This window comes from Brassica oleracea, chromosome C2 (assembly GCF_000695525.1).
Source record: "Brassica oleracea var. oleracea cultivar TO1000 chromosome C2, BOL, whole genome shotgun sequence".
Classification (NCBI taxonomy): Eukaryota; Viridiplantae; Streptophyta; class Magnoliopsida; order Brassicales; family Brassicaceae; genus Brassica; species Brassica oleracea.
The window spans coordinates 26,506,681-26,519,437 of record NC_027749.1 but is presented as its reverse complement, the minus strand read 5'-3'; the positions used below and the strand labels follow the sequence as shown (position 1 = coordinate 26,519,437).

General features: G+C 35.2%; 1 protein-coding gene and 1 pseudogene across 1 annotated transcript; one reads left to right on the top strand and one right to left on the bottom strand.

The window, feature by feature from the left end:
• Positions 1–364: 364 nt before the first annotated feature.
• On the bottom strand, positions 365–1,569 carry LOC106323870 (annotated as a pseudogene).
• An 8,377-nt stretch (positions 1,570–9,946) lies between these two features.
• Positions 9,947–10,548, top strand: LOC106326689. Its single transcript, XM_013764602.1, has 2 exons — positions 9,947–10,220; positions 10,391–10,548. Exons 1-2 carry the CDS (start codon positions 9,947–9,949, stop codon positions 10,546–10,548), a joined length of 432 nt encoding a protein of 143 aa, XP_013620056.1.
• The last annotated feature ends 2,209 nt before the right edge of the window (positions 10,549–12,757 follow it).

The window sequence follows — 12,757 nt, the reverse complement described above, 5'->3', positions numbered from 1 at the left end:
ATATAATTAATCGTATTTTATATAATTAATCATATTTTATATGTGTTATCATATAATTAATCGTATCTTATATATATTGAAAAGATTTTTATAATAGTTATTGGAAAATATGTTAGTAAAAATTAAATTTTGAATATATATATATATATATATTTTTTTTTTGAATGAGTTTTTGATATAAATCATTCAGGATTGTATTGGTTTGAAAATATTGAAATAAAAATTTAAAATCTTTCAGGATAGACCAATAAATTATTTCTCTGAGACGCATTGAACAACACGTCAATCATATGCCACTTCTAGCACACAAAACATGAACTAAATACCGGATATGTATCAGAACAAAACATAGATAAAATATTAATCAAGATAAAGAAATGAAATGGTAGTAGACCTGAGTACGTGATAAGTATCTTCCCTCTAGTGGAAGCTGGATCCCAAGCTTTTCAAATCTTCATGAGGTATCGGCCGTCTAGTATTATAAAAAAAAAACAGAATGCACAGTTAAACATGGTTTTGAAGGTTCATATATAACAACTATAGTCTGTTGGTTATAGTTGTTTGGAACATGCTAACAGGAGGATAGCAAAGAAAAACCGTACAAGGGAACACAGAAAGGTCTTTCTCGTCCTCCAAAACTAAGTTGTCCAGATGTTTTCCTACCACTAAGTCCACCTCCTTTTTAGAGAAGAAGAAGGAAGATTAATCTAAGGGATGATGAAGATCTAAATCCTAAGGGAGAGTAAGAGAATGAATGGCACTCACCTCATCTTCTTGGTATCCTCCATCCATGCATCAATTGCTGCCTATTATAATCAACATTAGTCTCTCGACCATCAATAAATGAATGATGAGCATCCTGTAAAAAATCACCACAAAAGAACATTCCTTTCCGGCAAATAAACTCCACTGTTGAAACAGAAAATATACATTTCAAACAGCTCTAAAGAACAAAAAAAAAAAAGTTAGCATCACCGTAGTACCTTGTAAGTACGACGCATCTCCTTCTCAGTCTCATACTCCACAAAAGCATATCCTCGTGAGGCACCCGTCACTATAGAAAGGAAAAAAAAACATAGTGTTGAGATCAAACAATTATGCTAAGAAAATATCTTGAAAGAACCAAACCTTACCAATGTGTCTGATCAAGCACAAGCTCTTAACTTTGCCATATTTACTCATGGCCTGTAAAGAAGAAACACACATGATCACTTAAAAGTGTTAACTTACGGCACGAACACAACAGACACTTTACCTTATGACGAGTATCCTCTGTAGTAAGATGAGAGGTACAATAAGGATCTCCGGCGGCTTTCAAATCGCCAAAGGGATCATCTTTCGAAACACATACAAATCAATGAGCTTTGTAGATTCAGAAACAAAGCGATAAACTTTGAAAGAAGAACAGAGTGAGAATTTACATAGACCGGTGCTGTAACAGAGGAGAGCTCGATGGACGCCGTTATCATATGCCGCAACGTTGGTTCCGTCAATACTTCCGGCTTGAATGGGATGATGCGAGGTCTGGTAGAATACTCTGTTTACGACGTTGTTTCCGCCGCCACTCATTAGTTTAATACATAATGTATTAGGGCCGGGCACAGAACAAGTACTTGCCGATTTTGAACTATTTGCTATTTGATTTGGCTTGTCCAATTAATTTGTACTTGACTTGCTTGAAACGAGTATTTGTTTTATCAAGTACTTGCAAAAAAAATTATTACTTGCAAGTTACTTGACTTGCCTTGTTACTTGCCAAATCAAGTATTTGTATGTTAATTACATTCAAATAATCTAAATGAACATACATATTTCACATAAAAAAACATACATTGTCACATCCCAAACTTTAACATCCAAAAATCACATGAAACGGATAATAAGTAACAAGTGTTATGTTACAAGTACCAAGTATTATGTTACAAGTACCAAGTATTTTATAAAACGGGTAATAAGTAACAAGTAACAAGGCAAATACTTAAAAATAAAATGATACTTGGTACTTGCTTTGTACTTGCGAGTAATAAAATTTGTCGACTTAATACTTGCCTTGATAACGTCAAGTACTTGAAAAGTCAAGGCGAGTACGGGTCAAATAACGAGTACAAGGCGAGTACGGGTCAAATAACGAGTACAAGGCGAGTATCGAGTAATAGTGCCCAGCCCTATAATGTATAATCGACACAGTTACAGAGCAATTGCAAAGCCTTTACCAATGTGTCTGACCAACCACAAGCTCTTAACTTTGCCGTATTTACTCATAGCCTGTAAAGAAGAAACCTTTATGATCACTCGTGCAATGAAAGAGTGTAACTCCACGTATACAACACATACTCTTACCTCACAAAGAGTCTCCTTCGAAGTGAGATGAGAGATTCAACCAGAGGGATCATCTTCAAAACCCCAAATCACATACAAAAAAATCAACTTTGCGACTTCAGAGACAAAAACAGAGAGCAATACAGAGAGAGAGAGAGAGAGAGAGAGAGAGAGAGAGAGAGAGAGAGAGAATACATAGGCCAGCTTTATAGCTAAAGAGAGCTCGACGAACACCGTTATCATCTGGGCAACCTAGCAGGTTTAAACAGGTTTAGTTAAAATGGCTGTGGTTTAATCTAATTCTAGTGGCATATGTATGTAATTTTTGTGGAAAACCAATGGTTGTTTTTTTTTTGTACTTCAATTTTAATAGATTAGATTTTTTTTATTTTTGTATGAATGTGTTGACAATACTGAATGACTAGTTGGAGTTTAGTTGAGGTTAGGAAAGATAAATCATATATGAAAAGTGTGTGGCATGGGGAAAATGTCTTCAAGTGTAATTATAAAGTCGAAATGTGTCCTACAGAGTAAATTTTTCCGTAAATATTTATAGTCAAGGGTCCTATAGTCGCTCCTCTCAAACGCGATTATGGAGGCAAAGCTTTCACCTCCATCTTCCTGCGCCGGTGGAGCCCAAGCTCGCCGACATCATGACTCTTCTCAAAATCTTTGTACTTGTCACTACCGATGAAGAGCGTTTTCGTACAATCCGTCACGTGGGACTCAAACTGACCCTGCAGGGCACCGATCTCAACCCTTCACTGTAAACCCTAAGTTCTCTCCAGGTAGGTTATTGGTGCGGTTAGCGTTTCTCGAACCTAAGATTTCACCCTTTAACAACTCTCCCACAGGACAAATTGACACTAATGGTAACATCTCAATTTCTGGTATATGTGAAAAAGTTTAATAAAATTGATTTTGCTACCTATGTCACCAAAGTGCGCTTACCTTATCTAGCACACATCTGTTTAGAACTCCAGAGTTAAATGTGCTTAAGCTGAATTAGTGAAAGGATGAGTGACCTATCGGGAAGCGATTTGCGATATTATGCGAATGAGGCCAAAACACTAAAAATTTTGGGTGGTGATTGCAGGGTCAGTAAACAAGACATTCGGGCCTTGAAAAAATTAATGCACTGCCCGTCGGACAGGAAAGGACCCACGGGCAGAGAATGGGTGTAAATGGCCCATTAGCCGTGGGCGGTCGGAGCATTACAGTTTCGGAGATCTGTTGCTCAGTCATGGCCTCTAACTAACTGCTCATATATATCTGACAGTCGCCTCTCCCTTGTTCTCCTTTCTTTGACATCCTTATTGATGATGGGTTACCATTCTTACTTGGAAGATCTGTTGCATCTTTATGAACGGAGCATCTTTTCAGCTGCTTCTCTCTTTATGTTGGCCGAAGGGGTTGTGCAATACTTGAAAAATATTCCAGCGATGAAGACTCCTATGGTTAACCTGCAAATTCAGCTTCATATTCTGCTGCTTTTTTTGGAGCCCACTCAAGATAGTGTGTGTCTGGTCTCTGGAACCTCCTCCGGTAATAAAAGATTACATGCTGCAGTGCTTTCTACCATGCCAGCTCCACCACCTCTGGTACGGTAATGCCGTGGACCAAAGCTACATCGTGAGAGTAACTTCAGATGGCATGTCTGGAAACACCAAAATTGATTTAATGCTAAGCAACTTTGGAGCTAAGGTGAGTTCTCTTGTTGTTTCTACGGGGTTTATGCCAATGTTTAAAATGCTCAATCAACCACTGAGTGTTATTACAATCACAAGCTTAAGCATCCTATTGTTTCATATTCTGGAATTTCAAAAGCTTGACTCAAACCAGCAAGTTAAACTTTAACCAACATGGAAAAAGTGTATACAAACTTCCTTTTGTCAGGGTCAAGAGAGATCCTTCTCTGCACCATCCTTCTCAAAGAAGATAATCATATGACCATCATCCCTCTTTGTAAGAGGTGACGCTCTCCTGGTATTCAAAACAGTATAAAACTTTAAGACATTTTCAAGCAGTATAAAACTTTAAATGTTAAGAAAGATCTCTCTTGGCCCTGACAAGAGGAAGTTTATATACACTTTTCCTTGATGAACACTTTTCCTTGATGGTTAAGTTTAACGGGCTTGTTGAGACATGTCTCTCGTTAATTAGACCGCAAGTGGGAATTTCAATATTTTGCATAAAAAGTAATAAGCAAGATGCACCCATTATCCAGCTCTAAAACATATTCCACGATTCAAACCTTTATTTTCTTGTCGTCTCCACAAGTGACAAAACACATTTCCTGGTTTGGTAGGGAGAAAGCAAGATAGTTGACATTACCAACATGTGCATCTAACCTATAACGGTAAACAAACAAAAAACAAACATCAAGATTGTCGTCGGGTGCTTTTGAAAGGACTTGACTAAGGCGTTGATAAGCAATTATGTCCAAAAGTTGAAGTGCCTATAAAACAAGAAAACTACATTTATGAGACAGTTTGAAAAAATGATGCAGATAAGTATTTGGAATATATCCAAATATCTTATTATTTATTTTATCATTTGGAATAAATTAAAATAGTGTTGTGAAACAAGAGAAAAAAATAATTAGTTGTTCATATTATTATTCCATAGACAACATACATATATATAGGAATTAGAACAGTCTAGAACATGAACCTATATGGACATCCACATAATAGCTTATAACACTTCCTCTTGAATGTCCATCATACAAAATATTTTCTAAAGCGCATTAGATGCTGTCTCATTAAAAACTTTACCAGGAAAACCCAATGGAAAAAACAGTGGTGAAGGAAAAAAGAGTGCAGCGCGCATCTACTCCCCCTAATGAGAACATAACTTGAGATATCTGATAGGACACAATCCAATTTGATGAATTAACTCCTTCGTCTTTGGCTTAGACCGGTTTACTTCTCTTGGCAGATTTGACACTCTTCACTGAAACTTGAATATCTTGATGACCGTAGAACAAAATGACTTCAAACCACTTGTAAATCGAAGCTAACATCCATGTTTAACTTTAGGCGCCGGTCTAGGTCTGGTAAGATTGGAATATCGAGCGATCTTTGGGATATCAGTCGAAATTAGGTGTTCTGAGAAAGCTTGTACATATCCCATGAAAATAGCCATATCTCGAGTTCTATCATCTAGAATAACTTGATTCGAGTTGGAGATGAAAATATACTCAAAGATCTTTCTCTGGACACCAATTTCATATTTTAATTCCGTCTAGAAGGTGTCCTTTGATTGGAAAACTTTTAACCTTCGATTCTGTCTCAAGAATAGAATGTGTTCATACATTGATTCTTCTTCAAGTATGATTGATCTATTTCATTTTCTCCTGCTTCTTAAATCTCGAAAAATACTTTGGAAGATTGATGACATTCCTCTTTAGGTGTCTATCATTAGTGTGTTATTTGTTGCCTCGTTAAAACCTTGACATGAAAAACCCAGTGGGACAAAACCAATGATAAGGAAAAAGAGTACAACCACACGCATCATCGTATGCTCCCCCTGGAAGCATCATCTTTGGGAGATTTATTATCATCATACATACCATTCTTTTAGGAATGGATATACACATATTCTCAATAAATCAACTCGTTTGATTGTCAGATAATCTCTTAGACCATTGGACTTCTTGTCCATAACATTTCTTTCACACAAAAGGTCATATCTTGGTCTATTCGGACTCCATTTCCAAATTTTCTCTTATAGACAATCTTCTAAACCTTTTCACATTATGCATACTTATGCATATGAGTTATCCTTTTGCTTCTCGTAAAATTTACAATTATGACTATCCTTCTTGTCATACAAAATCACATCTTTCAATCATGAAAGAGATCAGTAAATTTCCCAATATTATGGTACTCATGACCAATAATAATTTTCTTTATATGCTCAATATATGTGTAAGAAATTTGAGCTTTCTACATATAAGACCTCGTGCAAAATTCGTGCATCTGTGAATTAGTTATTTTTGCAATTCTTGTTATCATATCTGATTAGTGCATAATTTATGTGAATCTTGGCCCCTGCATAATTCAGGTGAATATTGCTACGAGCAAATGCAGCAATAACTGTTATTCGCATAAATTGTAGTAATTTGTGCATATTTTGTCCAGTAGTGTTCTCGAGAACTAGCACTTATTGTTTCTCGCAGCCCAAGTCTTTATGGGGTTTACTGCTTCTTACCGTTTATATTCTTTTGGATATTTCACATATATTTCATTGTTCGAGTGGCTCTCAATTCTTTTCTTTGTTGCCAGACTAAAGAAACTTGAAAATTGATGTTTCCACCACATGATGTGTTTCTTATAGCAATTTCAGGTCTTTATGAGAAGTCTTGTGCAACTACTCTTTTGCTTCTCATAACTTTTCATCATCTCATTCATTCTTTCACATAATGACCTATTTATGTGCCACTGGTGTAATTAGGTGTATGGACTACTTGTCCAAATACTCTCTCTCTCTCTTTCCAAGAGATTTAATCCTGGATCTATTGCTTATTTCCATCTTGGCCAATCATTTCTTTGTGTACACTTTTCAATAGATGGTTCATGATCCTCATTCTCATCAACTGCTACATTGCATGCATAAATATTGACGACGTCGATTTGAAATTGGTTCCATATTGTTTCAGACATGACATAGCTATTTGAGCTTTCTTTATTCTCAGGTACCTGAATTTCTCTCTTGTCATGTTTTCTATCTCTTCTCGAGATCCTTAATATTTCATTCCTCGATTCCTGCCTTTTTCATTCATGCTCCCTTTTTCGAGGATTATTATATTTAGAACCAATAGGTCTATCACGCTTCATGCGATCTTTAGACTCATTAGCAGTAGGATATTGTCCTTATGGGACATCCATCTTAATTGGAGCATTTACAGCTGGTAATTGTGACTTAATCACTTTCTCAATGTCAGTAAATGAGTCTGGCAACTCATATGCTAATCTTTATAATATAATTATTTCTATACATTCATTTTTGACTTTTATTCTCGATCTTTAGTCCGAGGATCAATGATAATTCACTTCATTTCATTCATTCTCCAACTGTTTATTTTCTCCCCCTAATGTTGGATAGACTAACTATGAGTCTTAAAATAAATCTTAGATTTTATCATCAATGAAGATCATATCCAACATATTCATAACCTCCTTTGAGGTCCCATCTTTTAGCGGTTGTGGTGGAGCAAACAACGTATCCAAATTTTCTAGATGGGGATCATTGGTTCCTGACCCAAAACCAGTTCGATGGGGAGAGTTCTTAATTACTCTTTGGCATTATGCGAATCAATGTTGCTGCATCTTATATATGAACTTTAGCTACAAGATGTTCATCATGTATCCTCACATGCATAAAATAATCATCAAAGGCTTGTGATTCACCAATATTACCAATTAGTCTCGCAAACATCAGGATGCAGATCTATGACAAGAATACATACGACCTTCTTGTCGATGCATTAAATATCAGCATATGGTGGATGATCAGTCCACCAGTGGGTGATCAAGCCCACAAACATCTCTTTGTATAGATAGATTTAAAATATAATTGACTGGTGAAAACAGTATTCTTATATTGCCTTGCAAGCAAGCAACAAATAGGAGATCATTCGTAAGAATCTTCTGGTTCTTCAACGAATGTCCATATAATTATCTTTCGTATCATTACTAAACCGAGATGGCATAACCGGTTTGCCAAACATTACACTTTCAGTAAACTTCTGGTTTACTATTACATTTATCTCCATTTTCTAATCATTGTGTAGTACAATACGATAGTGCCTTGGGTAATACTTATGATTGAAGGTACTCAACATTTCCCTTTACTTATTCTCTCAATATGAGTTAGATGTAAAATCCCTTGTTTTTTTTTTGTCAACCAACTACTTCCTTACTTAGTAAAATCCCTTGTTTTATTCTATAAAAATGATTCTTCCAGTGTGAACATACTTCTGAATGTTCCACGATGTGAGATTCTCTAATTCTTCACCTCGAGATAAAAACACTACATTTTTGTCAATCTCGAATTGAATCTCAATTAAAAATCAACAACATACAACTTAAGGTCATGTGTTATATCTTAGATCTTTTTGATCTATGAGAATTAGGAAAATATAAGTTTTGTTTTCATATGCATACATGTATCTGCTCTAGAGCTTCAAATATTTTCGATACTACACGTCATATCTTAGATTTTTTTTTATATTATGCGACTTAAAAAGGTTTTCCATCAATCAATCATATTAGTGAATAAATTTACACCTATCGTTCATGCAAACCGAAATTTTATTTGACTATGTACTGATATAAACTATAGCAATTAAGGAATACTTATCTCAGTAACGGAGCTCGGAGATATGACATCGAGGTATTTGGGAACGCTTTTGTTTCTCATCAAGTTAGGACTTCCATGCAAATTTGAACTTTTACAAGCAACATGTATTAATCTAAGATATTCAGAATTTTGCTCATGAAACATGGGATCAATATTAGGCATAAAAATAGTTCCAAATCCGATATAATCAAGGGCGAACCTACGTAGGCTAAGAAGGGGGCAGCTGCCCTTACAAAAAAAAATTATTAATTTTCTTTGGTTAAAAAAAATTATAACCATGGTGAATTTTTTTTTTGCCCCCACAGGCCACAGCCTATTCAATCAAGTAATCCAAAGCCCATTTTAAAAACATATTTATTTTTTACCAAATTGACATAATTATACTAAAGTTACATAAATAATTTACAAATTAAAAACCCTAATCAAATAGCTTTCTCGTGTGTGTTCGTCGTCGTCTTCGAAGTTCGACGAGTGGTAATTTTTTTTATTTGTTAATTTGTATTTGTTTTTTTATTAATGTTTCATAGTTGATAGTTTATTTATTCTAATCATGTAAAGAAAAGCTACCTCTTATAATTATATCTAAACTTTTCTACAATTCCACTGACTTTTTTTTTTAAACTGTGCCCTTGAATAATTTTAAAAGTACAGTAGCTGACTTGGTTTGATTTCCCTGAGTCTGATGTGATGATGATGATAAAGTACTATAAAATTCTCGGTCAACATTGTCAAAGTGGATTTTTAAATTTCATATCTTTCGATTGTGTTGTTTAACACATCTTTTTTTTTCCCGAAAACGTCAATGGAAAAATACTACAAAAAAATATCTACTTCAGCACCTGAAACTAATGTCGATGATTTGTCACCTAAATCCAGTGAAAGGAAAGACAAAAGAAAATCTCCTCCAGTACTTGATACCGATATCGATGATTTGCCATTTGACCCTGGTGAAAGGAAAGACATAATGGATTATCCTGCAAATCAAAGAGACGAGGTTAGACGTAGATATCTAACTAAGGGTCCATGTCAACCTTATGGTCATAACTTTAAACAAATATCAAAAGGAAGTGGAACAATAAGATTCAATCCAGCTTGGTTTGATCAATATGGTAGTTGGCTAGAGTATAGCATATCTAAAGAAAGTGCATTTTGCTTATATTGCTACTTATTTAAAGATGAAGTACGAATGCAAGGTGGAAGTGATGCATTTGTGAAAGAAGGATTTAACAATTGAAAAAAGCCAGAGAGATTGCTTACTCATATGGGTAAACCACCCAGCAGTTGTCACATTATTGCTGCTCAGAAATGTGAGGATTTGATGAATCAACATCAATCTATAGTACATGCTCTGTTTAAGCAAGATGATAAGGCGAAAAATGAGTATCGTATTCGCTTAAATGCTTCGATTGATGCTTCAAGATTCTTGTTACGACAAGGATTACCTTTTCGTGGCCATGGTGAGAAAGAAGAGGATGCGAACAAAGGAAATTTTTTGGAGCTTTTGAAATACACAGGAGAACAGAATAAGGCTATAAGTAAGGTTATTCTTAAAAATGCTCTAGGAAATAACCAGATGATTTCTTCCAAGATTCAAAAAGACATTGTCCATTCCTTTGCAGAAGAAGTACGACGAGCTATTTTAGAAGAAATCGATCATGGTGTGTTTGGTTTGCTGGTTGATGAGTCTGCTGATTTTCTCATAAAGAGCAGATGGGTGTTGTTTTTCGGTTTGTTGATAAAGGTGGAGCAATCAAAGAACAGTTTATTGGAGTTGTTCATGTAAAAGAAACATCTTCATTAACTCTGAAGTCTGCTATAGATGAATTGTTTGCTAGATATGGGATGAGCATTACAAATGTGTGAGGGCAAGGTTATGATGGAACTAGTAATATGAGGGGTGAATTTAATGGGTTGAGATCATTGGCTCCTAGAGAAAGCAGTTCAGCATATTATGTTCACTGTTTTGCTCATCAGCTTCAGCTAGTTGTGGTGGCTGTTGCAAAAAAGCACTTTGACATTGCTGATTTTTTTGATATGATTTCTACATTGTCGAATGTTGTTGGGGCTTCTTGTAAACGACAAGATATGTTTCGAGAAATTCAACGTGAAGAATTGGAAAAAGGAATCAAGAGAGGTGATGTTAAGACTGGGACATGACAAAATCAAGAACGTTCTTTATCAAGACCTGCAACTACTTGTTGGGGTACTCATCACAAAACATTGTTGAGGTTGGAAGAATTTTTTTTTACTACCATTAAAGTTCTTGAGTATATCCAAGAAGAGGGTTGGGAAGACTTACAGAAACTTCAAGCATGTGGTCTTCTCAAATACTTTCACACATTTGATTGTGTGTTCTATTTGCATCTTATGTTACACATTTTGGGGCTCACTGCGAATTTTTCATTGACTTTGCAACATAAAGATCAAGATATTTTGAATGTTATGTCACTGGTAGAATCCACTAAACGAGAGTTGCAGAAGCTTAGAGATGATGGCTGGGATTCGCTTATGGCTAAAGTTGCTTCTTTCTGTAAGAAACATAATGTTGAGATGCTTATCATGGAAGAAGATTTTGTTGATCTTAGGAATCCAAGAAAGAGAACCAACATAAGCAATATGCATCATTATAAGGTCAACTGCTTTTGCACGGTTCTAGATTTTCAGATTCAAGAGTTCAAGGATCGTTTTACGGAGGTAACCACTGATCTACTTATCTATATGGCTGCTTTAAGCCCGATTGATTCATTCCATGGGTTTGACAAAGATAAGCCGGTGCGATTAGCTAAGTTATATCCAGATGATTTTAGCTATGGTGAGCTTTTATCTCTAGAGCAACAACTTGATATCTACATCGACAATATACGTAGAGACGAAAGGTTTAAGAGTGTAGAAAATCTTGGAGATTTTTCATGTTTGATGGTGAAAACTCAAAAGCATCTAGCACATCCCTTGGTTTACAAATTTTTAAAGCTAGTTCTAATTTTGCCGGTTGCCACCGCAAGTGTTGAAAGATGTTTTTCAGCAATAAAACTAGTGAAGACAGCTGCACGTAACCAAATTGGAGATCAGTTTCTAAGTGATTGCATGGTTTGTTTTATTGAAAAAGAGTTATTTGACTCGATTTCAAATTAAAAAGTGATTAAAAAATTCCAAATCATGAATGAACGTAGAGTTGTTTTTTATATGCTGGATTTTTTTTAAGATATTATTATTTTATTTTATTTAATTGTAGTTCATATTTTGCCCCACTATATTTATTTTCTAGATCCGCCACTGGATATAATATAACCAATCCAATAAACAATTATAGATTAATGCTTGTGTAATATTCATTATAGAGCATAAGCATGTGAGTTAATATATTACATGACCATCCAAATCATGCAAACAAAATTCAGTAAATATAATTAATGCAAACAAACCCAGCAAACAAACCCAACAAACAGTTCTTTATCAGTTTCTAGTTAGTCGTGCACAATTTTATCAAATCAGAATTATTTTACCGTATTCAAAAGAGAATTCGGCCAAAAAACACTGAACTTTGCGGAAATTTCCAAACAAAACCTGGACATATGGGCTAGCCAATAAAACCGTGAACTTTTATTGACTTTTTTAGTTTATTAAGAAACTTACGATTGACTGACCAGATTAACACACTGTTAACCGAGTTAACAGATAAATTAGAGGATGTTAATTTTGGGTGTTAAAGTATACGACGTCGTTTCATCTCTTTGTCTGATTAAAGACAAACGACGTCGTTTATATAGGTTTGTTATTAAAAAATATGGGTTTCCAACGGGTCGAACTCGTGTACTCGGGTTTAATGGTAGGGGGTTTTGCCACTGAGCTAGTGGACTTTGCAATAGATTTACGAACACAGTTTCTTTTATTCTCTTTGAATCTGAGTTAAATGAATCAAAATGAAACGACGGCGTTTTCTCCTCTGATTGGTATAAACCCTAAATTCCCAAAATCATAAATCCAGTTCGCGATTCAAGCTCGATTCTCTTCGATCTCGTCCTTAAGAATCTCGATTCTCACCTTTCCTTCTTCGAGTATCGCATGATGAGTT